This window comes from Gopherus evgoodei, chromosome 2 (assembly GCF_007399415.2).
Source record: "Gopherus evgoodei ecotype Sinaloan lineage chromosome 2, rGopEvg1_v1.p, whole genome shotgun sequence".
Classification (NCBI taxonomy): domain Eukaryota; kingdom Metazoa; phylum Chordata; order Testudines; family Testudinidae; genus Gopherus; species Gopherus evgoodei.
Window position 1 is genome coordinate 285575554 of NC_044323.1, and position 26026 is coordinate 285601579.

Consider the following 26026-nt stretch of genomic DNA (forward strand, 5'->3'; position numbering starts at 1 on the left):
CACCACTCAAGTGAATCACCTTGTTTTTCACAATATTTCAAAAACAAAACAACAACAACGAGGAGACCTTGTGGCACCTTAGAGACTAACAAATTTGTTTGGGCATAAATAAATTTGTTAGTCTCTAAGGTGCCACAAGGACTCGTTTTTGCTGATACAGACTAACAAAGCTACCACCCTGAAACCTGTCACAATATTTCAAAGTTTCCCTTAGAGCTTTTTGAAATCTCCTCTTTCAAGGAAAATAATTTCCTTCACCTTAACTCATAATTTAGATGCTTGACATCTGCTGCCATCTTTGTAGTTCTTCTCTGCATACCCTACAAGATCTACTGTTTGAAGAGCTGCTCATAGTTTTTCTGAACACCGTGGTTTTCATTACAGAGTTGCCTTCTTTCAAAAACAAAATATTTCATGAAGGGCTGTTGATTTTTCCCCAACATTTTTCAATGTTTTGTTTTTATTTTTTGCAAAAAATGATGTGACTTATTTTTATTGAAAATTGATCAAGTACATTAGGAAAACTTACTGAAATAGTTATCAAAATTTAACATTTAGAATTTTGATCATATCTTGGATAAAAATTTCAATAAAAAACACACACAAAAATTGAAAAAGTGGAAAGTGGGTCAATTTTGAACCTTGGGAAACAACTTGGATATTTTTAAATAATTTCTCTTTAAAAATGTTCCAGCAGCTGTAGTGCTGTGGTAGTCGGGACTGCATATAGTGCTCCAGATGGGACTAACATATGTCAGAAAGGGCATAGTAGAAAAGCCCTGTATTTTGAAGCATTTCACAACTTTCTGTTGAAAAGCTACAACCCACTGCCTTTCATTGCTTTGGTGGCACTATTAATTGGCATGACTTTGAATACCAGCTCAGAATACCAACATATTTTTAAAACTTTGGCCAATGTACATAGGTACAGATTTAAAAAATAACAAATGTACCTTGGTTATAAAGACAAGCAAAAACAATATTAGTCCATAAATGTAAACAGGAGAGATGCTAACAGATGACCGTATCCCATGATTATTCCAATATACTCCTCTTGTTGTGATTGCTTCTATCTTGAGTTCATTTATTTCACATGAAATGGAGTTTTTTAAAGGCTTTATAAAGACTCCTTCCTTTTATTTAAATATTTATTTTACCCTCTTCCATGTCGTGACTCGTTGAATGTTACAAATGGGTATGGATAATGGAACCATCTGTGCATTTTTCTTTAGACAAATGGAACCACTGTAGCTATCAAGGATTCTGACCACATATATATTTTTTCATATTGTCCAGTTCATCAAAAAGGAGGTTTTAACCTGAGTTCATATATGCTTGTTTTCTCTTGTATTAACTACCCCCAACAAAAGTGCTACAGATGTATAGCTTTCTTATTAAGTACATGAGCGTGAAATCAAAGAACCCTGTGTGCCTCAGTTGATATTTAACAGAGGTCGGAATCATGTTGGTTCTGTCACATTTATAGAGTTGGCCTTCTTATTTTTGTTCTCTGTTTCAGAAGCAGCTTTTGTCTTAGGTGAACAATCAAAAGAGAACATGGAACTGAACATGAATATTTGTGTCTTCCAAAAGCACCAATATTTGGAAGTTGGAATATCTTAAAGCCACAGCACTTTATTCTCTGAAACATAAATGAAAATGGGAGGAGTGTAAGGGTCCCACCTCATCATGTGCATGTTACTCATTTCTAATACTGCGCTCTTTTGGCTAAGGGCTTCTATGCCATTGAACACTCTGCTTTTCCTTTGTTACCCAGTGTTTCGGGTGCTATTTGAAGTAGTTGAGTCCTGCCACAAGGAAAAACTTCTCCAGGAAAAGTTCAGAGTCCAACACGGCTATGTGGGCGGCCCGTCCAATCAGCGTGTTAGCAGTGTTGGGGAGCGCATGGAACACATTGTGTCTGATTAAAGTGCAGTCCTTTGCATCGACCAAAGGCTGGAGGAGGTTGTTTATCATCTCTGCGTAAATGGGACCTGAAAGAGATTTTAAGAGGCAGTCAAAGTGTTAGTGACTTGGTGATGGGTCTTCTCCACTGAGTGCAATTATACCCTGGCACCTATGTATTGTGAAACCTGAAAGGTGCTAGAACATTGGATTCTAGAGGACAGTTCATCAGCAAGATGGATCAAATGCCATATTACTGCTAATCTGAAGTGGATTCATGGCATACAGAGCAGCCTGATGGGTCTGCTAGGATTATTAGAACATAAGAACATAAGAACGGCCGTATTGGGTCAGACCAAAGGTCCATCTAGCCCAGTATCCTGTCTACCAACAGTGGCCAATGCCAGGTGTCCCAGAGGGAGTGAACCTAACAGGCAATGACCAAGTGATCTCTCCCCTGCCATCCATCTCCATCCTCTGACAAACAGTGGCTAGGGACACCATTCTTACCCATCCTGGCTAATAGCCATTTATGGACTTATTAGCTTGAAGTTCTGGGTGTTACGCTGCATAAAGTACCTCGGGACTCAGGCCTGATTCCATTGAAGTGAAAAGCAAAACTCCCATTATCTTCAGAGGTAACAGAATTGGACCCTTCCTTCTCTGTAAGGTAGAGTTCAGATGGGCTAGCAATGGGGCATGGGGCATACAGCTCCTTTGGGACTCGAATGGGAACCAGCTAAGGCCAGAACACCCTGCCTGTCTATTCCAGAACGCTAAATTGAGGGTTTTTTAGGAGGCTGGTGAGGAAACCAGGTAATGCTCTGTATGGAATTGAATGATTTATATTGAATCTGGATCTGAGTCCTATTAGGCCTTGTGTTTTCCTGTGAGAGGAATGCTTGAGGAATGGGTGGGAAGATGTCCTTCCCTCCTCAACTTATGTCTGGGCTGGGGGAAAGCAGTGGGGGAAGCGGAGGGAAAGAACTACAGCTGAGAGACAGATAATACCAGGCATCATTTTTGTCTGTTGGTCATGGATGTCTCTTCTCACATACACCAGCGTAAATCAGGAATAACCCAATTCAAATCAATCATTCACATGAAACTGATGGCAGAAGAATCAGATTTCTATGCATTTGCCATTATTTATGACAGGTCCATTAAAATGGAGCTGTGTGGTGTCTTCTAAATGAACAGTGTGTTTGTTGATAATAAAAGGGAATTCGCAGAGACAAAGGCAATCTTGGTAAAAGCAGAGGTGGTGTCTCCACTGACGTCAAGGGATTTGCTCCAACTCTACAAAATCCAGAAAGGATTTCGGATGGGACTGAGGTTTAAATCATAAGGGCTATGATCCAATGCCTATTGAAAATAAAGAAAAGATTCTCATTGACTTCAGTGGGCTTTGGACCAGGCTTGTGATGAGAAACAAAGAAGAGAGAATACTGTTAATTCAGCAGGCTGGTGGATAGCAATACTGGCAACAAACTCTATCATAGAATTGGAAGGGACCTCAGGAGGTCATCTACTCTAACCCCTTGACAGATTTTTGCCCAGATCCCTAAATGGCCCCCCTCAAGGACTGAACTCACAACTCCAGGTTTAGCAGGCTAATGCTCAAACCACTGAGCTATCCCTCCCCCCTGCACCAAACTAGCCCTCCCTCATTGTCATAATCATCACCACTTTTTAAACAAACATGGCAGAGGAAAGCCTTTGATTACAATCTTGAATGAAATTTGTTTTCATCACACAAAGAGCTTTATAAGTAGGTCCCTGTATTGATTTCAACAGCTTCCTGTCCAGCTTAAGTTTTCGATTATTTTTTCAATGGTGAATGCAAAAAGTCATTCTGATGCAACATCCTCAGCTGTACAAAAGACCTAAACAAACAACCAATTAACTCAATAGTTTTGTGAACACAGGCAGGGTCTTATCATACCTGTGTGCCGGTCTTTAAGTGCGGTTTTGCACATTTCTATCCTTGCTGAATGGAATGGCACATATCGATCCTGGGGAGAGGCCACCAACACAACATTTTTAAAGTACTGAAGACCTGTAACAAAGAAATACATCAAAAATTGTATATCTCAGCAATCTATCAAAACAACAGATCTACACTCATCTTAACAGGAGTATTGGAGAGACAAGGGGAGTGAGGTAATATCTTTTATTGGACCAACTTCTGTTGGTGACAGAGACAAGCTTTCGAGATTGTCTCTTCTTCAGGAGTATGGCATGACTGCATGTGCTTTAAAATGTACAACATAGTCAAGGAAGAATAATTATGTATGTAGCATAGACTCATAGACTCTAGGACTGGAAGGGACCTCGAGAGGTCATCGAGTCCAGTCCCCTGCCCTCATGGCAGGACCAAATACTGTCTAGACCATCCCTGATAGACATTTATCTAACCTACTCTTAAATATCTCCAGCGATGGAGATTCCACAACTTCCCTAGGCAATCTATTCCAGTGTTTAACTACCCTGACAGTTAGGAACTTTTTCCTAATGTCCAACCTAAATCTCCCTTGCTGCAGTTTAAGTCCATTGCTTCTTGTTCTACCATTGGAGGCCAAGGTGAACAAGTTTTCTCCCTCCTCCTGATGACACCCTTTTAGATACCTGAAAACTGCTATCAGGTCCCCTCTCAGTCTTCTCTTTTCCAAACTAAACAAACCCAATTCCTTCAGCCTTCCTTCATAGGTCATGTTCTCAAGACCTTTAATCATTCTTGTTGCTCTTCTCTGGACCCTCTCCAATTTCTCCACATCTTTCTTGAAATGCGGTGCCCAGAACTGGACACAATACTCCAGTTGAGGCCTAACCAGCGCAGAGTAAAGCGGAAGAATGACTTCTCGTGTCTTGTTTACAACACACCTGTTAATGCATCCCAGAATCATGTTTGCTTTTTTTGCAACAGTATCACACTGTTCACTCATATTAAGCTTGTGGTCCACTATGACTCCTAGATCTCTTTCTGCCATACTCCTTCCTAGACAGTCTCTTCCCATTCTGTATGTGTGAAACTGATTGTTCCTTCCTAAGTGGAGCACTTCGCATTTATCTTTATTGAACTTCATCCTGTTTACCTCAGACCATTTCTCCAATTTGTCCAGATCATTTTGAATTTTGACCCTGTCCTCCAGAGCAGTTGCAATCCCTCCCAGTTTGGTATCGTCCGCAAACTTAATAAGCGTACTTTCTATGCCAACATCTAAATCGTTGATGAAGATATTGAACAGAACCGGTCCCAAAACAGACCCCTGCGGAACCCCACTTGTTATACCTTTCCAGCAGGATTGGGAGCCATTAACAACTACTCTCTGAGTACGGTTATCCAGCCAGTTATGCACCCACCTTATAGTAGCCCCATCTAAATTGTACTTTCCTAGCTTATCTATAAGAATATCAAGCTACTAATAGCATACTTCTAAAGAACAGTATAGTAACAGCATAAACTACCGATGTCACTGTTGTAAGCTGTGATGTAATTAGCTCTTTCTAACATTCATGGGGACCAGACACTTAACAGGAAAAAAGTAATGGCACTGCCCCTGCTCCAAAGAGCTTCCAGTCTAAGTCCCCGATCTTGCAAATTCCTATGCATACGAGCAACTTTACAAACATGAACTGCCTCATCGAGTTCAATGGGAATTCTTGGGCGAATGTTTGTAGGATCAGGGCCTAAACTGAGAAATGAAGCAAACAGATGAGCATCATAAATGAACACAAAAACGTGGTGGGAAAGAGACAAAGGTGCAGGCTCACAGTAATGATATCCCATGGTTACTTAGCCAGGGGGTTAAGCAGCAGGATAGTTCCATTACATTAGGGATTTTGTTCTTGGTTTTTGTTTTTTTTTAAATACTCCCAATTGTCAGAGGTGACGGCAGAAAAGAGATTTTTAAGGTGAATCTGAATGAGGGTTGATATTCTTACTGTAGACTCAGGAGTAGTTTTATTTGTAAATAAGGATCTGGACATTATTTTCTATTGAGTAATTAAAAGCCCATGGTGCTGAGAATGCATTGCTGTAATTTAAGATTTTTTTCTCTGCTAATGTATTGTGAAGTCATCTGGACCAGCCAAGATGGATGAATTCAGTGTGTAGTATCAATCGCTGCTTGTTCTAGTACATCAGCTGTGTATACAGTGCTGGAGATGGATAGATCAAAAGCCTGTGGACTGTTGAGCACACCCCCATTAAAGCAAGGGAAGTCTTCACACATAGCGCTCCACCCTACAAAATCCATGGAGTAGCACAGGGGTCGAGTGAGGGCCTGATCCACAACTCACTGAAGTCAATGAGAGTCTTTCCTTTGATTTCAGTGGGTTTTGGACAAAGCTCACAGGATGCAGACTGGTGCTATTGAAGGGCTGTATTACAGGAAGTGACACAGTTGGGGGGAGGACAAAGGTATGCATGTGATCATGGCGGGATCGGAGAGACAGTGGTCTGCATGTTCAAACAGAAGCCTGGGAGTGGTGAGACCCACATTCACTTACTGCCACTGTCACAGACTGTGTTGTAAGATATTGGGCATCTCCCTGAATATGAACAGGGCTGCACGGCCTAGAGGAGTGAGCACTGGCAAGAGACTCAGGAACTCCTGAGCTCTATTGTTAGCTCTGATTCGTTCTGTGATTTTGGCAAGTCACTTGGCTTCTCTGTGTCTTTATGTGTAAAATGAGACTACTACTACATAACTACCTATCTCTTAGGAGTGTTCTCAGGGTCAGTTAGCATCTGCACAGCATTGGAGGGTGGCAAGTACTAAGTGACGCAGTTACTGGGGAACCGCACCTCTGACTCCTCCTGGGCTTATCGATTGCATCCCTCTCTGAGGTCTTGGACCTCCAGCTATCACTGAACTCAGGGCTGAATCATGCAGTTCTTCCCTTAATATTGAGTTCTGGGTGGCAGTGACCCAGGTGTTAGCAGTGATTGCTTTAGCAGGTCTGATGTGGGCTCAGACCCTGCAGTTCTGTTCCCTGCAGGGCAATGACAGTGGTAATTAGTGACCCAACAGTTTCCTTAAAGCAAAGTATCATGTATCTAGCAGAACAGCATCTAAGAAAAAGCATGTCTTATAAACAACCGAGCGGCCTATACATGTCTGCTTACCAGCTGTCTAACCATCTTCTAATTCCCTGTAAACTCTTCTGCAGAGCCTCTTTGTCAGCTTGTCTTCCTGTCCAATGACACTCCCTGGACAGTCCTCGTAACAACTCATTTCCTTGGCGGGGATCAAGACTTTTTATAACTGTTTATAGCCCTTTTAATCTCTAGCCTCCCAGTCAGGCAAAATGGCTGTGTCTCTTTGGCCTACAACCTGAAAGATTGCCATCATCTTTCAAGTGTGTGCTTGGGTGTTCTTGTCTAGGACCGCCTGTGTTGTCAGCCTCTCCAGAGCCAGTTGAATTCAAGCATTCTAGCCGTACGATAAATTTACCACTACCATCAATATAAATGAGATCAATACAGTCATACAGGAAATTTGAATCATCCCAACATACAACAACTTCCACTCATAAAACTATTACATAGCAATAGTCATAGCATTATGACATATCAGCTCCACATCTGTTATGCAAAGTATTATTAAAGAATAGCATTTGATTTTACAAATAGCCCTTTTCCTTCTGACAGCCTATACCAGTATTTCATAGGCGAAGAATTAAACATCAGGAGTGACAGTGTAGGCAAATATGTACAGCACTTGACCACTCATATACAGACTTCTGCATTAGAAAGAATGTTCTGCTGAGAGAGGGAATTCTGGATAGGACACTAGAATTTGGTCCATTTTTTTCTGAAAGAGCCTCAGTTCAGTTGATCATGGACAGACTGAGGGGGGCTAATGGGGCCTCTCTTTAGCATTACAGTGGAATAATGATCATTTTCCCTCTGGCATTGAAATGTGGTGTCAGCAATGGGCTTAAATAAAAGCATCACTGGGAACCTAGATTCAAACATCCTGGGTCCTAGAGGTGACAATTAGGGCTGTGTGAACAATGAATTTTTTTGTCCATTGGCAATTCTTTTTTTTTTTTTTTAAAGGAACAAATGCTTTGGGTTGAACCAAAAACTTATTTTTTTTATTTGGCTAATCCCTCTCCCTCTCCCTCCTAAGAAATCATTTAGATGTTGAGCCTTTTTAACATTTTTTATTTAAAATAAGTTAGGGGAAATTTTGAAGCAAAAAGTAAATTGGAACTAAACAATCAAAACGGTTTGTTTTTAAAATGTCTAGAGAAAATGTTTTGACTTTTTTGGAATTTTGTAGGGATTTTTTTGGATGAAATGATTCAGCAAAACCAACAAAAATTCTCAAACTGCTTCAGTATAACCAAATCTGCATTTTCACCAAAAGGTCTATGTGTCAACTCTCACCCAGCTCTAGTGAATGTAGGGTGACCAGACAGCAAGTGTGAAAAATCGGGACAGGAGGTGGGGGGTAATAAGATCCTATATAAGAAAAAGACCCCAAAATTGGGGCTGTCCCTATAAAAATTGAGACATCTGGTCACACTAAGTGAATGGTCCAAACTAAGCCAAATGAAACAATCAAGTTTTTGCCCTTTAGTAATATAAATTAGGTTGTAGCAACCTAATGACACCACTAGTCTTTACTTACAGAGTGTGCACAGAGAGAAAGGCCTGAACTACAGCGTTTGTATTCAGTTGCAAATTGAGCAAAGTTTGGTGGGGAGCATTTGGCATCTCCATTCCATGGTGATATCCAAAGTAGAAATGCACAGGTAAAATGGATTAGATTAGGCAGAGGAGTCCATTAAATAGTTTTGCTTCAGGCCCATCTCCCCTTGAGGCCAACGATGAGCAAAAATCACTGATCAAACGCCGATGACTTCCTTTATTTCCTGAAGAGCATCTCAGCACGGGACAACACTTTGGAGAATCTGCTCTCCACCCAGACATTTACTCACCTGTTTTTTGGCTGAGCTGGTACAGGAAACATTTGCGCAGATCTGCGTTGTCCCTGAAGGTCAGCTGCAAAAGTGACCCTGATTTTTTCAGCTTCTGCATGAGCCACAGGCCTGTAATGACAATCAACATGTGGGTTTACCGCATTGGGAATCATCAGACCAAACGCCCCAATATTTAAGAATCCCTTCCACGGTTAAAAAATTGTCACTGAACATTCTCAGGCTAGAAGTGCCAAGGCAATTGGCCATCAGTACTCTACATTTCTTCTTGTGCTAGTGGCCAGTGGCTAGAAAACCTCAGGGCCATATTGTAGTCTCTGCTTCCATGAGCAGACAACAGAAGGATCCAAGACAGCCATGACATTATTGTCCCATGACATTATTTTACCCCCTTAGTTTTACAGGTACTATACTGCTGATTCCTGAGGCAGCTGTTGGTCAGGGAAATCCCTGACCTTGGGGCTCACGCAGCAACAACGTTATTCAGGCAGCAGAGTGGGGGTTGGGAGCTGAGATTCAGTGCATAGGTGGAAGCACGTAGCCTCAGCCCACATGTGCAGGCTTTCCTGATCTGGGAATTCTGAATGTAGCTAAACACAAACCCAAAGCTAAACTCAAGTGGTTGGAAATCTGGTGTGAATATTTTCTGCAGCGCTGGTTAGTGACACACACAAACACTAGTCAGTACCACTGCCCCATTCACACAATGGTCTCTTACAGGTACTGCTACACACAAAAGCAACTCGTAGCCTTTTTCATTAACTCTTACCTGTACTAACCAAAGTACTGTTGTTGTAAAGGGTCCCTAGGTGAGGCCCAGAGAGGGACAGGAAGGTGTGTAACTTGTTGAGGTAATAGCGAAATCTTGGCCGAGTTAATACTGATCGAATGATGACGTTACCAAGGGAATGACCAATGAAACTGCCGGGAGAGACAAAATGACATACAAAGAACAGTCTATAGAATCATAGAATCATAGAATATCAAGGTTGGAAGGGACCTCAGACGGTCATCTAGTCCAAGCTCCTGCTCAAAGCAGGACCGACCCAACTAAATCAATATATATATTCCTTAACTTCAAAATGTGTGTGGCATGCCTTGCTCTCTTTTGCTCTATGTGGATTGGCTCTGCCTCCAAAGAGATTTTTCATTAGTGCCCTTTAGTCATGTTTTCCCATCTCCTTTATCCTCCATGACATTTCCAGCTCAGCAGCTGCTCTGTCAGGTCTGGACAAAACCAACGTCTTCAAACACATTGTGAAGCCCATTAAGTCTCTGGAAAAACTTCCATTGACATGAAGGCTTTGGATCAGGCCCCAAATAATAGAGATGATTCTATTGAACATTACTGTGCTCCATCACATCCAATTAACTGTCAGCGTGTTTTACCTTATCCGGGAGATGGAGAGGTTGTACAACTGGATATGTTGAATAATTTCATCCAGTAATCGGTCAGTCATCGAATCAAAATCAGCAAAAGTATCAGTCTGGTGAAGAGAGAATGTTGTCAGCTGATGACATAACTGTCAATGTATTGCATTGCGATACAAAAACAACTAGACAAATGATATTTCTGAGGAAAAATACAAGCAATAAAATAAGAACATTTCAAGACTTCTTTATGCATCATAAAGAGGCAAGGGGGAAAAAAAGCATAGATCCAATTTTTCTCATTCGCTAGGTCCCCTGGAAGTTGCATTTCTCCTCCAAAAAGTGACTATGTAAAAGCTTCAAGGTGGTCCATGTTTATTGTCTCTCAGTGATTCCATATTAAATATGCTCAGTTTGCAAGCAAACAGATTTGATATTTTCCCCCTTCAGGGCTAATGCTGCAAACTCACTCAAGCTGGTTCCTTCTTTCTTATACATCATTAACAGTAATGAAGGATCTACAGGCCAAATACTGCCCATATTGACATTTGTGGAAGCCGACTGCCATCGGGGGCTTACATGGGTGTAACTAGTTGTAACATAGTGAGTAAGTCTGTTGATGATGCAGAAGGAGGAATATATTCCAGCTCATGCTCTCCTAGCTGCATTGGCTCAGCAGGGCTAACAGGAGTAAAGGCATACAAACTCATTTTAGTCTCTAAAAGGGACATGGCTCTGAACACACACAGTGATCAGATTTGTTGAGTAAGACAACCCCCTTTTTACATAGTCATTTTATGTAGTAGAACCACACTGTAAGGATCACAGTAAAGACACACAAGTCGCTTAGGCCAATATTATTAGACTAAGGTTCGTAAAGTGACCGGAGTTTCGCTCAGAGGGGACTGCAGATGCTCAACCTCTCTGACTATCAGCCCACTTCTGTAGGAGACGAAGCATATCTCTACATGTAAAATACTGCACTAGCACAGCCGCAGGTGTCCTGCTGTAGCACTTCAGGCTACGTCTACACTAACGAGTGGTGGTAGCTATGTCAGCAGGAGAGCATCTCCTGCTAACAGCGCTGTCCACACCAGTGCTTTTGTCAGTGAAACTTCTGTCGTTAGAAGTGTGCCGACAATAGTGCTAGTGTAGACAAAACCTAAAGCGTAGACAGTGCCTAACCAACGGGAGGGGTTCTCCCATCAGCATAGGTAATTCCCAAGAGGTGGTAGCTAGGAAGAGTTCTGTCTCCCTATCACTATCTACACCGGGGGTTACATCGGTGTAACTATGTTTCTCAGGGGTGTGGATTTTTCACCGCCCTGAGAGACGCAGCTATATTGATGGAAGTTCCTACTGTAGACCACTCCCAACTTTAGCGTTTTGGATTTAGTGGGTTATCATGCTAGACTAGTCTATAGTATTATAAACTGACCCTAACAAATTTATCAAAAAAATTTTATGCTGCTATCACACAATACCATGTGGTGTTTGACACTTAATCAGTAGCATGAAGAGTATCAGCGGGGTATTTAAGTTATTTATTAACCCTGGCAATACTGCCATTTGTGATACAACAAAACAAACAATAAATTTTCTAGTCTACAGAACTGCAGGAGAATATTCTTGTTTAGAACTGTGTCAGGACTCTAAATCAAATTGAAAACTAATGAGATGCCAGGGAAACAATCATCAAGTGTTGGAACAGATATTTAGGAAAAACATATCTAGTAATTAATGCTTCTGTGACAAAATTCATCTCATTAATTGCAGCTCTTGCAAAAGAGAACATGAGCGTCTCCTACTTCCAGTGCTGCCTTAAAATAAATGTTCTCATAAACTAAATACAGTCGACTAACCTCCTGCCTGTTTGTTTTGTCTGCATCGATAATTAATGATTTCCTCCTAAGCTCATTATCTTGAATCTTGTAGGTTATTTAGAAGTGGAAAAACACCACCCCAAGTGTAAGTCCTAGACACAACACACACAGAGTCCTCCTACTTCACTCGTCTGTGTTTCCATCCCTCCATATCACTTCAGTGTCTTTCCAAATGACATAGATTCACATTTTTCCCTGTAAGGCAAAAAGTGGCTAGACAGCTCGCACTGCGGATCTGTTACACTCTCCATAGGGCTCTCTGTTGCAGGGAGGAAAGAGGATATGGCGGCTAAAAGCACAGCAGGAGGAGTCAAGAGTTCAGTTCCTAGTTCTGCTGTGCACTTGCTCTGTGACCTGGGGCAAGCTGCTTGCTTTGCTGTGCTCTGGTTTCCCACACTATAAAATGAGGGTGATGCTGCCTCACCAGGCACGCTGAACAACAGTAGACGGAGGTGCTGTAAGGCTGAACTCTTTCATGTTTGTAAAGTGCACTGAGAGCCTTTGGCAAACAAGCAAAATATTATCCTCATGAATATTACTTTCCATGCATTCTGTATTCTGAGAACGGCTACTGACATCAACAGGAACTTCAACAGGGTGAGAACACAGGTGGTTCAGTTGCAACCTGCCTTTGGGTAAGAGATCGGCACTGCAAACCAAATTGGAACATTTTGCCGTAAAGTTTCCCGGTAGAACAGCTGAATGCTTTTGACTGGACACTGAAATCCTTGCTCTGTTTATGAATGTGGCCCGTTATGTAACTAAATATGCTGCATCACATGCATGTAGGGCAGAGCACAGAGTTCATTTCTGCTGCTCTGCATTGCACAGGCAATGGATTAGCTTTCTGTGACGAACTGGGAATGTTCTCTCTGAATACTGTGTTGCTGCCTCAGTGTCCCCATGGCAGTTCTTAAGAATCTTGCAGAGCAAGGGCCAGTGCACCTAAATGCCTGACCCTCTGTCTCCTAGCAACTGATGGCCTGGGCCCCTCCCCTGCAAAGGTGCCAGCTGAAGGTGTTGGAGACAAAGGGATCAGGTGACCTCCTGGCCCGGGAAAGGAGCCGAGCAGAGAGGAGGGGCTGGAAGGGGGAGTTAGTCTGGAGCTGGCTGAGGGCAGATGTGGGGGTCTGGCTCACTGACCCCCAGAATGGACCCAGCCGAGGGGTCCGGTTCGTGGTACCTACAAGCTCTGTTTTAGACCCTGTTCTTGTCATCAAATAAACCTCTGTTTTACTGGCTGGCTGAGAGTCACGTCTGACTGCAAAGTGGGGGTGCAGGACCCTGTGGCTTCCCCAGGACCCCACCTGGGTGGGCTCGCTGTGGGAAGCGCACGGAGGGGCAGAGGATGGTGAATGCTCCAAGGAGAGACCCAGGAGGTGAAGACGTGTGAGCTTCTTGCCCTGAACAAGTCTGCTCCAAGGGAGAGGAGGCTCCCCAAAGTCCTGACTGGCTTGGTGGGGAGCAGTTCCAGAGCATCGCCCGGTGACTCTGTGACAACTGGTGGCAGAGGTGGGATGTACGGTACCCCGTGAATGGCGCTGCTTGCAGTAAGTGATTGGCGAGCAATAAAACAAAGGAGGGATAATGAGGACCAGGCGTGCTGAAGGCTCAGAGTGGGACGGTTTCAGGGGGCAGTTAACCTCTGGGAGTGTGTGACCAGCGAGAAGGACTGTTGGAGTAACGGGGTCCCCCTGAGGACTGCAGCGAGCAGTCTCAGGGGCAGAGGAGCTTACTGCTCGACCCTGGGAGAGAGAAGGACTTTGCAGTAACAGGGTTCCCCTGGGGATTGCAGGAGCAGTCCCGGGGCGGAGATGTCTGCAACTCGACCCTGGCAAAGAGGTGGTGATCACGAGAAGGGCTGGCACACCAGGGGTTCTTCCTGGAAACCATGGGGGAGGCAAGAACACACAGGCCTGTGAGTCCTGAGCCACTTGGGAACGGTGAAGTGATGCCTATCACCATCTCCTTAAGAAGGACATTGTGATCCTGTGCACAAAGAGAGGGTTACGCATGGGGAAGTTCACCAAGGCACAGTTAATCGTGCAGCTGGAGGAGGAGGACTGCTCTGAGGAGCAGATTCCTGACCCAGATGGGGCTACAAGAGGATCTGGGAGCAGCTGGAGCAGCAGCCAGGCATCCCCGAGAGTCTGGTCCCCAATCAGAGGAGGGTCTTCACGATCGGGTTCCTCATCAGGGGATCGGAGATGGATGGGATTGGAGCAGAGCCCAAGAGAGTGAGAGGATCGTGAGAGAGAGCAAGAGGCTGAGGAAAAGCTGCAGGAGAAGCAGCAGCAGCATGTACTGGCAATGGTGGAGCAGAGAGACATAGGGGGCTGCCCAGGGGTCAGTGGGGAAACACTCCTGCGGGGGCAAGACCCTGGGACAGAGAGAACTGTGGTGGTTCAGCTGCAGATGCTGAGGGACTGTGGGACCTGGTCGAAGGTCCCTGGGGTGAAGCCCCTCACCCTGCCTATGTCCCGGATCCCTGTGCACACCCAGGAGGGGTCGGGCTGGCTGGTAGTTGGGGTTCTCCAGGATATCGGCTGGGAGGCCCTGTTGGGGGGTGACTGTGTCTCTTTGGGACAGGATCCAGGCCCTGCTCTTGTAACGGCCGAGGGTTTGAATTCAAATCCAGGGAACCAATTGGCTAGGATGGAAATGGTCAGAGAAAATGCAAATGACCTGGTTGGGAGCGAGGAGGGGCTGCTGGGCTCAGGATACCTGCCTACCTGTAACCAGCCCACTGGGACTGAGTGGGACAAAGGGACGTTTCCCACCCTCCTGCACACCGGAGAGGGGGCTCACGCTGGCTCTGATGCTGTGACCAGAGCAAAGAGCTCGCTGCCTGCCCCCACTGGGACAGCAAGGGCAGCACTGAGCATGAGGGGAGCTGAGACCCCAGCTGAGTTGGGGGACACCCAGGCAGGGCAAGTCGGCTGCCAACCAGGTTTGCCTGGTCCAGACGTGCTGCTGGGAAGTGATTACACAGCAGGGAGGGAGCTACCAGGGACAAGGCTCAGTGGGGCTGTGACCCCAGGCCCAGCCAGCGAGAGGGAGCAGGTCCCACTCCCTGCCCCAGCAGCTGAAGCCCAGAGCGAGCTGCAGAGGGATCCCTCCTTGGAGAAGCTGAGGGAACTTGCTGGCCACAGCGCTGCAAACCCCCTTGGGGAAGGCTGCAGGGACAGAGTCCTGCAGGAGAAGGGATTCCTGTACCGGGAATGGGCTCCCCAGGGGGAAGTAGAACTGGGGGGAATTGGGAGGCAGCTGGTGGTGCCCTAGGAATCCATAGGGTTCTGCCCATTCGAGCCACTGTATGGGAGGAGAGTGAGGGGACCCCTGGACCTGAAAGGGGAGGATTGGGAGGAGAAGGGGGAAGACCCCCTGGGGGATCTCTTCCATGAGGTGGGAGCCAATCTCCCCAACAGGTGTTCCCCATTCAGAGTCATTGGGAAAGTAGCACAGAACCTAGAGAGAGAGATCAAGGACATCCTGGCTTTAGATGTGATCCAGCTGTTTTACAGCCCATGGGCCTCGCCCATGGGCCTCATCCGTGGGGCTGATCCCCAAGCAAGACAGGATGATCTGGTTTTGTGGAGGCTATCAGAAGCTTAAAGCCATCACAGCGTCCGATGCCGACCCCATGCCTAGGCCTGGGGAGACTCTAGAGAAGCAAAGGGTGATGGAGAACTTGGCCCTGGCAGACACTGATAACGTGCATCTTTAGCCAGACCTGGGAGGAACAAGTGTCCCAGGTGAAGAGGGGGCTGGGCTGCCTCAAGGAGGTGGGACTGACGGTAAAAGCTGGAAAGTGTAAGGGGGGAAGGCAGAGGTGTTGTTTCTGGGCCACAAAGTGGGAAGCGGCTGCCCAAGCCCAGAGCTGGCAAAGGCCAAGATGGGGGCTCTTAACCAAGAGAGCCCGAATCGCAGCTCAGAGTGCTGGGAGAAGACCCTGTCCTAGTTTGAACCCCAGGGGTATTGGGGATAGCAAAAGGGTTCAAGCTGCATAAACCTTCTCACCTGTGGCCTGCAAGTGCCATCAAGCACACTCAACCTATGGGAAGGCGTGAGACTGGACTGTCCTGGTGTAACTCAGACCAAGGAATGGGAGAGATGCTGGGGCATCCATGGGAACGTTGGTGGGTTCGAACTTCCCCAGGTCACTGGCTGAAGTGACCTCGCTCAGTTCGGTCTCGAAGTGGGGAGAGATGTGACGAACTGGGAATGTTCTTAATGTTTTCTCTGAATACTGTGTTGGTGCCTTAGTGTCCCCATGGCAGTTCTTAAGTATCTTGCAGAGCAAGGGCCAGTGCACCTAAATGCCTGACCCTCTGTCTCCTAGCAACTGATGGCCTGGGCCCCTCCCCTGCAAAGGTGCCAGCTGAAGGTGTTGGAGACAAAGGGATCAGGTGACCTCCTGGCCCGGGAAAGGAGCCGAGCAGAGAGGAGGGGCTGGAAGGGAGAGTTAGTCTGGAGCTGGCTGATGGCAGACATGGGGGTCTGGCTCACTGACTCCCAGAATGGACCTAGCCGAGGGGTCCGGTTCGTGGTACCTACAAGCTCTGTTTTAGACCCTGTTCTTGTCATCGAATAAACCTCTGTTTTACTGGCTGGCTGAGAGTCACGTCTGACTGCAAAGTGGGGGTGCAGGACCCTGTGGCTTTCCCAGGACCACGCTGGGGCAGGCTCGCTGTGGGAAGCGCACAGAGGGGCAGAGGATGCTGAATGCTCCAAGGAGAGACCCAGGAGGTGAAGACGTGTGAGCTTCTTGCCCTGAACAAGTCTGCTCCAAGGGAGAGGAGGCTCCCCAAAGTCCTGACTGGCTTGGTGGGAAGCAGTTCCAGAGCATCACCCGGTGACTCTGTGACACTTTCCTGGAAGGCATTTCTTTATCATACAAGAAAATAAATCACAATATACTACACAAAGGAAACAACTGTTTGATGCTTTAGCTGAAACCAGCAGTACCAACTTCCCCAAGCAGACCGTAGCATCCTCCTGAGCACTTGGAATTAACATCACCAGGCTGGCTGTTTTCTTTTCGTTCTGCATAATTTTGCACATCACACAATAGATGGATGTATCAGACTGTTGTACTTGCCATTTAACATGATGTTTTTAATTATCTCCTTTCTGAGGGTCTGATCCTTGGACCACTGATGCCAATGGTCAGTTTATTACTAACTTCAGTGGCAATAGGATCAGGCCAGCAACAGCTGCCTTCCAATGGGGAAAAGTAGCATTGATTTGAATGGGATCTGATGCAGAATACCCAGGCTAAATCCTGCACCCCTCACAAAACTCCCAATGGGCCTTTTCCCAAAGATGTGTAGGTGTTGACCCTAAGCCTTTGAAATGTACAATTCCTGATATCTGCTCTGCAAGGGCTAAGTTTCAGATACTTCAATGGGACTGCGGGGCATGCAAAGAGGTGTGGGGGAGAAACTGGCCCTATATTACCTGGTTTCTTTCAGACATTAGGAAGTCCAGCTTTCCACCAGGGAGTCCCAGTTCTATAAAAGTCTTTACCAGTCGCAGGTCTGCACTGTTCCCTATAAAGAAACAGCACTTAATAAGAGATTTCATTTCACAGTAGGATAAAGACGACAGATTCTGTTCACTATGTTCTTTTCAGATCTCAACACTGTCCCTGGAGTTGTCGCAGTAAGTGCGGCTGTGCCTGATAGCTCACTACGTTATGGTTAGCCCCAACACAGCCATGCAGGGGAGCAGCAGTGGGACAGGAATCCCCACAAACTTTGCAGCTGCCTGAGGGCTCTATAGATCTTAGCTGCAGGTGCTTCAGATGTTCCCCGGGAAGTAAAGGGATGGGAACTGGCAGGGAGAAGGAATCCCGATACCTCTGCCACTTCACCCCCTATTGGCTAGCCAGCAGAGATGGGGGAATAAGCTGCCCTTTTAAGAGCGATGGCAAATAACTCCCTTTCATTTCCAAGCAGAACAGGGAAGACCAAGGACACATTGTGACCCCAAGGGGTGAGTCTGAGCCACAGTGTGTCCCCTGTGGCGCTGTGCCCAAACACTGTGATGTGCACACAATCCAGCCTTCCTGTGTCTTTGCTTGCTGAATATACAGTGAACAATACTCACCTTCCCCAGAGCTAGGCACCTTCTCTCCTTCAGTGACAGCATTTAAACCAAGTTTTTTTTCCCGCTGGATGATATTTTCCTAAATGATCGGATGGTTGTGAAATGCCAAGGAAGGGGCTGACAATTTTACTGGGTTTAGGGAGCACAAATCTGTCAAAATTCTCCATTTTGTAACAAAAAGCGTTTGTGGAGTAAATGTTAGAATTTCTGCTCAGATCCTTTCCAGCAATGTTAGACAAACCAACATACTATGGGCCAGATCCTTGGCTGATGTAAGTGATACCCATGGACTATGCTGAGTTATACCAGCTGAGGATCTCAACTTCTGTATTTTTTAATATGAATACACTCCATGAGGCAATTCCACACAGCATCTCTCTTGGGCCTTACCATCCAGTCCATGGACACAGACAACCAGGTGAATTCCATCTTCCAAATTTTCTTCCTCTTCCTCTGGTGGAAAATATGGGATATCAGAAGCTAGTACAGATAAGTCACTGTACAGAAATCCTTCAATCTTCAGTTCTTTTTTAAACTTTTCTTTGGCCTGATAAAAACTGGAGAATACACTAATTAATCACACAGAGAACTGGATGTTCAACAGTAAAACCTTTAAACTAGGAATGAGCACTTACAATACATTCCCTTTGCAACTTTGCAGGTGAAGGCCTGTATACTCTGTCCTATGGGTTAGGGTGACTAAGGGAGGTCAGGTGGGCGGGTAGATAGCCTGTGATTCAAAAGGGAGTGAGCTACCTCTCATGGGAAAGACCTCACCTGCTAGAGTCCAAAGCGGGTTTGCTGCTAAGAACCTTCTGGTCACCCTAACACAGCGAATCACAGCTGGCAAGGCTACTTAGCTGTATTGCAGAAAATGTGGTGTCCAGATCTACCCAGCAGGGCTAATAGACAGACATTAACAAACAAAACTAAGCTAAACAGACAAGGAGTCGATCTCCTTCTCCTACCCTCTCAGTTGCACAAATGGATGCAAATTTGTATCCCGTGAAAAGGGATAGTAGCTTTGACCCAGACATGAACCAGCTAAGAGCAGATAAGTGCCCCTCCAGCTAGACTAACATTTCCTAGATGTGGGGCCTACGGTTTGGCCCCTAACTCCACACTGAACAGCCACTGGACTCAGCGGGAGAGGCTCAGCATCTCTGAAAATCAAGCCACACATGGAAGCACCTAAGGTGATGTCCCACAGCCAAGTTGGGACACATCCGCTTCAGTCTTGGGGCAAGACTGTGATCATCCTATTCACTGGGGAGCACTAACTCACACAAGTAATCCCAATGAAGTCAGTGGGGCTGCTCAGAAACTTTTGCTTGCCAAAAAGTTAGGAAGGGGGTCACAATCTAAGGGTATGGCTACACGTGCAGCCGTACAGCGCTGCTGTGGGAGCGCTCCCGCAGCAGCGCATTGAAGTGCAAGTGTGGTCACAGCACCAGCGCTGGGAGAGAGCTCTTCCGCGACAACCGCTGGGAGAGTACTCCACCTCCCCGTGGGGATTAGCTTGCAGTGCTGGGAGCTGTGCTCCCAGCGCTGGGGCACTGTTTACCCTGGTGCTTTGCAGTGCTGTAACTTGCTGCTCTCAGGGGTGTTTTTTTTCACACCCCTGAGCGAGAAAGTTGCAGCGCTGTAAAGTGCCAGTGTAGCCAAGGCCTAAGTCTTATGCTGTGGGATTTAAGGCCCTAGATTCAGCAAAGCACTTAAGCACTGCTTGGCTGACCAGAGAAGGAATTAGGCATGTGCTTAACTTTAAGCACAAACTTAAGGGCTTTGTCGAATCTGGGCCTAAAAGCCTGACAACCATGGTTCACCTGAAGAAGGAGACGACAGAAGAGACAGCTATAAAGCCAGACAGTACAGTATAATACATAACAGTAAACCCTGCCACTATGTGGCTCCAAAATTAAACAGAGGGTTAGAGAGTTTGATGAATGACCTAAACAAAGTCAGGAATCAGAGCACACCCCCTTTAAGAGTCTAGCCCTTATCCACCTCAGTGTTTTAAGATAACTGCCTGTGCACTCATATTCTTCCAGCACAGCACAGGACACAAAACGTAACGGAAACCTCTCTGATGTGCTGTGTATTGTGGTGTCAGCTGGGTAATCAACGCAAAATATCCTGAAGTAAGAGGACAGGAAAGATGGGCTAAGGCAGGAGATTGTGATTCAGGGATCTGAGTTCCCAGCAATGCTACAGAATCCCTGCAAGACCCTGGGGAAGTCGCTCAGTCTCTCTGTGCCTCAGTTCCTCATCTGTACAATGGGGGTTATGTTACAGCCCATTTCCCATCCTTTGTCTGTCTGGAATAGTTATACTGTAAACTCATCAAGGTGGAGATTGGCTCTTAATGTGCGTTGGCACGGCGACTAGCACGAGGGGGACCTGACCTCAGCTGGGGTCTCTAGGTGTGATTGGAGCACTAATAAAGAAAGCCATTAGACAGTCTTACCTAAGCATCCTTTCATTGGCCTCTTCCTCCACATCATCTGAACTGCAGTGGACAACGCTGAAGGAGCCTAATGGCTGCCGTGTGATAGGAAAAGCAGCCTGCTTTGAAGAAAAGCCAACCACAGCAGGAGTCTCTTTGAGCACCGAAGAAAAGGGAAGACATGTGGCTGTGCAAGAAACAGACAGGTTAACCACCTCAACGGTCTTTCGACTCTCCAGTGCCAACCCCTCTGTGGCAACAGAGTGAAAGCCAGTGCTGCCATTAGCCACAAGCCGATGCTCCGCCCTGTCTGGTTCTTGAGGATATTCGGCACAATAAGGTCCGGGAGCAGAATCCACCAGTGCAGATGCATCGTTGAGTTCAATTTCTTGTAAGCCCTGCATTTCTTCACATGACATCATGGTTTCACTGGCAACAGGGCTACCACATTCTCCTCTTGTTGAACCAAATTCAGTCGATGTCTCTGATGAGGCTGGAACAGTGTAACAAAAATCTGGTACCTGGCTCAGGCCACGTGAAAAATCCTCGACGTCTGGTGTGCTAACACTGGAATAAAAGTCTTGACCTATTTTCAACCTTTCAGGTACAGGTTTAAGTGCATCTTTCAGATCCTCACTACATGCACCGCACTGCATGCTACTATGGTCCGAGTATGTGGTTATACTCAGTGTTTCCAAGCTGCACTCTTCATTTCTCTGTACTGCCTGGCATTCAGAGGTATCCCATCTGTGCTGCTTTAGATTGACAGGTTGTCCTGCATATTCCAAATTGCAATCTCTTTCTGCCAAACCTTCCTTTTCTTCTACTTCTTCTGATAGCTCAGCGCTGCTGTTATCTTGTTTGACAGCAGCGCTAGGATGCTCTCCTGTGGCAATGTCTGGTTCTGACCGCTCACTTTCCTTGGCAGTCCGATAGTCAGAAAAGTTTCCTGCTATTTCTATGCTTCTGCACGTCACTTCCATGTAGCTTTTCAAGGGCCCTTCTGCAACTTCCAAGATTGCTTTTTCGCATTTGGAAACATCTACAGTGTCTGTGGGCTCCTCTGGGCTGCTGATCTGTGGTGCAGAAACGGACTTGGTCAGCTTTGTAAGTTCAACTTCTCGCTCTTCTTCCTCAAATGGCAATGAGCTAATTGATGTCAGCGATGCTTGGATCCCACTGGGCAAGCTTGTATTGCTTTCTGTTTGCCCACCCTCTAGGGAGTTTCTGTGTATGGTGTGCCTCCGGATTAGCTGCTGCAGCATCTCACGGTCACTGGGCAGCTCCAAAGCCCGGCTACGCGCATCGGACCAAGCCACCGAACTAGGTTCACTTTCAATGCCCGAGTCGGATATTAATGACGAAGATCTCTTTATGACCCCTGACGTCAGGGTAAACTCTTCACATTCCTCGACTCCTTGCTCCTTCACAAATGACTTCACCTCCAGAGCATCTTTTGTTGTCTGGGTTAATAAATCCAAAGTACTGATTGGTAATGCTTTCAAAACTGGTAACAGAGCCTTGTCGTCTTGATCCACTGGTTTTTCAGGACTGTTTAGTTCATTTAATGCAAGTTCATCTGAAGTGAGACTATTTTCACAATTATCAGTTTTAGCTGCTTTACTTAACTCAGTGCTGTGTAAGAGGCCGCTAGTTCTGCTGTCACCCAGAGCACTAATGATTAATGTGGGTTCACCTTCGTGGGAATCCTTATTGCTAGGTTTCATATCCACGCATGTAACACCTATAGAAAGTCTATTGTCTTTTGATGTTTGGAAGTCTTTGGCTTTGTGTTTTAAAAGGCCTGGCCCCAAGCCAGAAACAATTTCCTTACTTGAAACTGATGTATTTTCATGGAATACATCCGTTTTCCTCTTGACTTCCTTTTTGACTGTACAAGCCTGAGATGCGGAGTGCTGAGTCAAAGCTTTAGCCATATAAGGATCAAGTGAAATATCGCTGTAGATACAAGAGGCATTCCCATTTATTTTATCTGTATGTATTAAGAGAGTATCTTTCCTGAAATCTCCCTTTGTTAATGCAATGTCATCGTTTGATGCAAGAGTCTCCTTGTTGTTTATTAAGTCAATTTGTGTACCGTTCATCTCAGGAACCTCAAAAGCTGGGAAAACATCCACACTTTGACCTGAAAGGGAAAAAAAAGTTCATGGCCTATACAAAGAATCAAAATATTTGTACGTGATTATACACACACACACCCTCTCACACATACACCGTACATATACATGTCTGATCAACATTCTTTAAGCTGCATTCACTGTTAACTGTTATGGTCACTACATGGTTAAACTAAAATCACTTAGAGCTGTGAGTCCTAAGTACCTCCCCAAATCAGGCAACTCGGATGTCCTAAAACTAGGGAATGCTCTTGGAAATTCAGCCCTATATTATTACAGTGTGACCAATTGCAACACGGATAGTTTTTTTAAAAAAATATTCCTGTTAAACACTTTGTAAAAAGTCGAGGAAAACTGAGAATTACAGATACCTTTTTGCAAAATAAAACCACAGATCTTAGTACCTTACAAAAAAAAGTATTAATGCCAATAAATAGCTTCCTTTATAACCTCTCTAGATTTCATGTTCCAGTAAGCTAAAGATGAAATATTTTATATAGGATTTTCCTACCACTAGATGTCAGTCTAATAATGAAAACCACCACCTTATTTTCCCTTAATGGCGGAAATGAAAGCTCCAGGGGTGTTGTTTCAGATTTTAACTCCAGTTCTTGGAATTAAACTGTTAATCTTAAAAAACAACAGAAACACCTCATAGAAAGAAACTGTCTAAGTAACAGGGAGTGTATATATTGTAATCTACTAGGGTGACCATATGTCCCGATTTTATAGGGACAGTCAGTGGGTCTTTTTCTTATATAGGTTCCTATTACCCCCCAACCCCATCCCGATTTTTCACATTTGCTGTCCAGCCACCCTATAATCTACTGAAGCAACAGGGGACATTAGGTACCATAAACAGAATCATTCACATCACGTCGAAACCTGACCAGAAAACATGCCCCAACTCTAGTGAGAAGTTCCATAGGATCGTTAGTGACCAAAAGTAATAGGGAAAACCTTGGTTTTATGCCTCATTTTAAAGATGGGACCTGGAACAACCATGGAGCCCTCTAACACCACACTGGAGGACTGGTTCAGGACTGTCTAAGGGTATGTGAACCTACCAACCCACCCACACCACTCCTTGCAATCTCCTGGGAGCAGCCCTGCCCTTGCATTGCTTGTGAGATGCACTGAGGGCACAGCCTGAGGGGCATTACTCACTTTTGTAAGGGAAGTCCACATATCTGTCTTCAAAAATCACAGGGACTGTGTTCCCGTCCCCGTCAATGTCCAGGCATTCAGCCGGCAGAGGGGGCATGCTGGTGAGGTATTCGGAATTCCGAACTTCCGTAGACATCTGGCTGTGACTTTGGATCCTGAGAGCAAGACACGGAGGGAATCAATGAGTTACTGTTCAGCCTCGCCAGCATTCACCTCATCTAGTCATCAAAACAGATTGAGTATGACCAAAGCACTGGGCAATGCTTTGAAACACAGGTGCCTAAAATTAGGTGCCTATGTCCATATTTAGGCACTAAGCAAATGGGCTAGTATTCAGAAGTGTTGAGCAACCACATCCACAAGAGGGGAGAGTGCTGTGGAAAAAATAGGAGGGAGGTGTTTGGCACCTGGCAGGACTGGACCCAGCCGTGCTGAGCAAGATAAAACGTTAGTACTGTACATGGCATTTCTTATATTGAGCCTGTCTGCTGAGCTGAGTGGATTTGCAAGGAGCCTTTTCTTGTGGTGCCTCCACACCCTTGCAGCCCTCTGTGCTCTTCTTACTGCTGCAGTGTCTCCTCCTTTCTAGAAACTACTGGGGATCAAGCCACCCCAAAAGGGACAGAGGGGACTGGGGAAAAGGCAGGGTCGTGTTCCCTCTTGGATATACAGAGAGAGGGGTGCACACTGTGACATCACAAGGGAGGCTTCCCGTGTATGCCCCATAACAGCAGAGAGGATTATGTATCACTCCCGTGTAGAGCTTTCCCTGGGTGGTGTGGCCCTGTACCAGTTCCCTGGCAGGGCTGTAGCTAAGTGATGCAACTGAGCCCATTATGGGCCTGGTTTACTGAGGTGCTTATTATCCATAAATCTCATTGACCTCAGTTGGAATTATGGACACTTAACGCTCCGGAAAATCAGTTCCAAATATCTCCATGTGATGGAATCAGAGTCTCCACATAGCTTCTCACAGGAATCACTAGAGAAATTGACCCGACTCCATTTGTTCAGAACTTGGTGCCTACTCAGGTTCTCCTAGAAACAATGGCTTCGAGAAAGGCACTCTGTCTCCAAAGACCTCACGACCCAGCAGCTAGAAGGCTGGCATCTTCTTTTCAAGGTGTGCAGTCTGCCTTCCTATGTATTATGTCACCGACCGGGCTGTGTGGGATGCGATGCCATGTGTTGCCTTCCAATAGTTGTGATATTCAGGATCCAGGCGTTCTGACAGCTGTAACCAAATTGCCTTGCTCCTCTCAGTATCATCCCTATATCTGTTTTAATGTTAATTTAACCTATTCGTAAAATTTAACTTTAAAAAACTCTCAGTGAAAAAACGTGAAATAAAATAGACTTATTACAAAGAGTAGTGAAATTTTAAACTGTGAGTGTAGGCAAACAATGGCAAAGGCTTCCATATGCTCTCTGAGGAGCCGGTCCTCATGGGAGGTTTGCCTCTAAGGACTGCAGGCGCAGGCCCATGGATTGCATTGCACTGTGGTGAGGGATGCAATGAAAAGGAGCGATTCTGCACACCATCTCCTGAGAGATGCAGCACAGGGGGAAGAAGGCTTTATGCCATCTCTGCACTGCCTGGGTTCCAGCGTTACCATAAGTACTGGTAAAAGGGACATAACTATAAGCGCCAACCACTCCATTACGGAAGTATTATACACATGGAAATGGTGCAGATGGTACTGATGCATTTATAAGTACAAGTGCAAGTACTTTCAACTCCTTTATTCCCTGCAAGACACTACCCTACCCCCCACAGAGGCTCCCAGCTGTCCATTGCAGTGACCAGTCAGAAGAGAAAGGGGTGGAGCTGCCATTTTCCCTGGCTAGTGCAACAGTAGGGTCAATGTGAAAAAGCTCTGGCAGCCGGAATGCAGATGTGAAGCTCCCAAGCCAGAACTGTGGGTTCTAGGGGCCAGCCAGAATCTGTGACAGATGGGAGGAATGTGACTGTTTCACAAAATGAGCTTGAAAAAGTATTTGCAGATAAAAAAAAAAAGTGACTTATGCTTTAAGAACCTTTAAACTGTATT

At 45.6% G+C, this 26026-nt stretch overlaps 1 protein-coding gene across 1 annotated transcript in view; it reads right to left on the reverse strand.

The window, feature by feature from the left end:
• Positions 1–525: 525 nt before the first annotated feature.
• FAM135B (family with sequence similarity 135 member B) overlaps positions 526–26026 on the reverse strand; it is a 345065-nt gene continuing 319564 nt past the window's right edge. Inside the window, exons 12-20 of the mRNA XM_030553878.1 lie at positions 23976–24130; positions 20692–22816; positions 18615–18781; positions 17574–17665; positions 10249–10346; positions 9629–9780; positions 8860–8970; positions 3851–3964; positions 526–1994 (exon numbers count right to left, since the gene is read on the reverse strand). Of these exons, the coding sequence (XP_030409738.1) occupies positions 1789–1994; positions 3851–3964; positions 8860–8970; positions 9629–9780; positions 10249–10346; positions 17574–17665; positions 18615–18781; positions 20692–22816; positions 23976–24130 (3220 nt within the window). The 3' untranslated portion in view covers positions 526–1788. The remainder of the gene's footprint in view (positions 1995–3850; positions 3965–8859; positions 8971–9628; positions 9781–10248; positions 10347–17573; positions 17666–18614; positions 18782–20691; positions 22817–23975; positions 24131–26026) is intronic.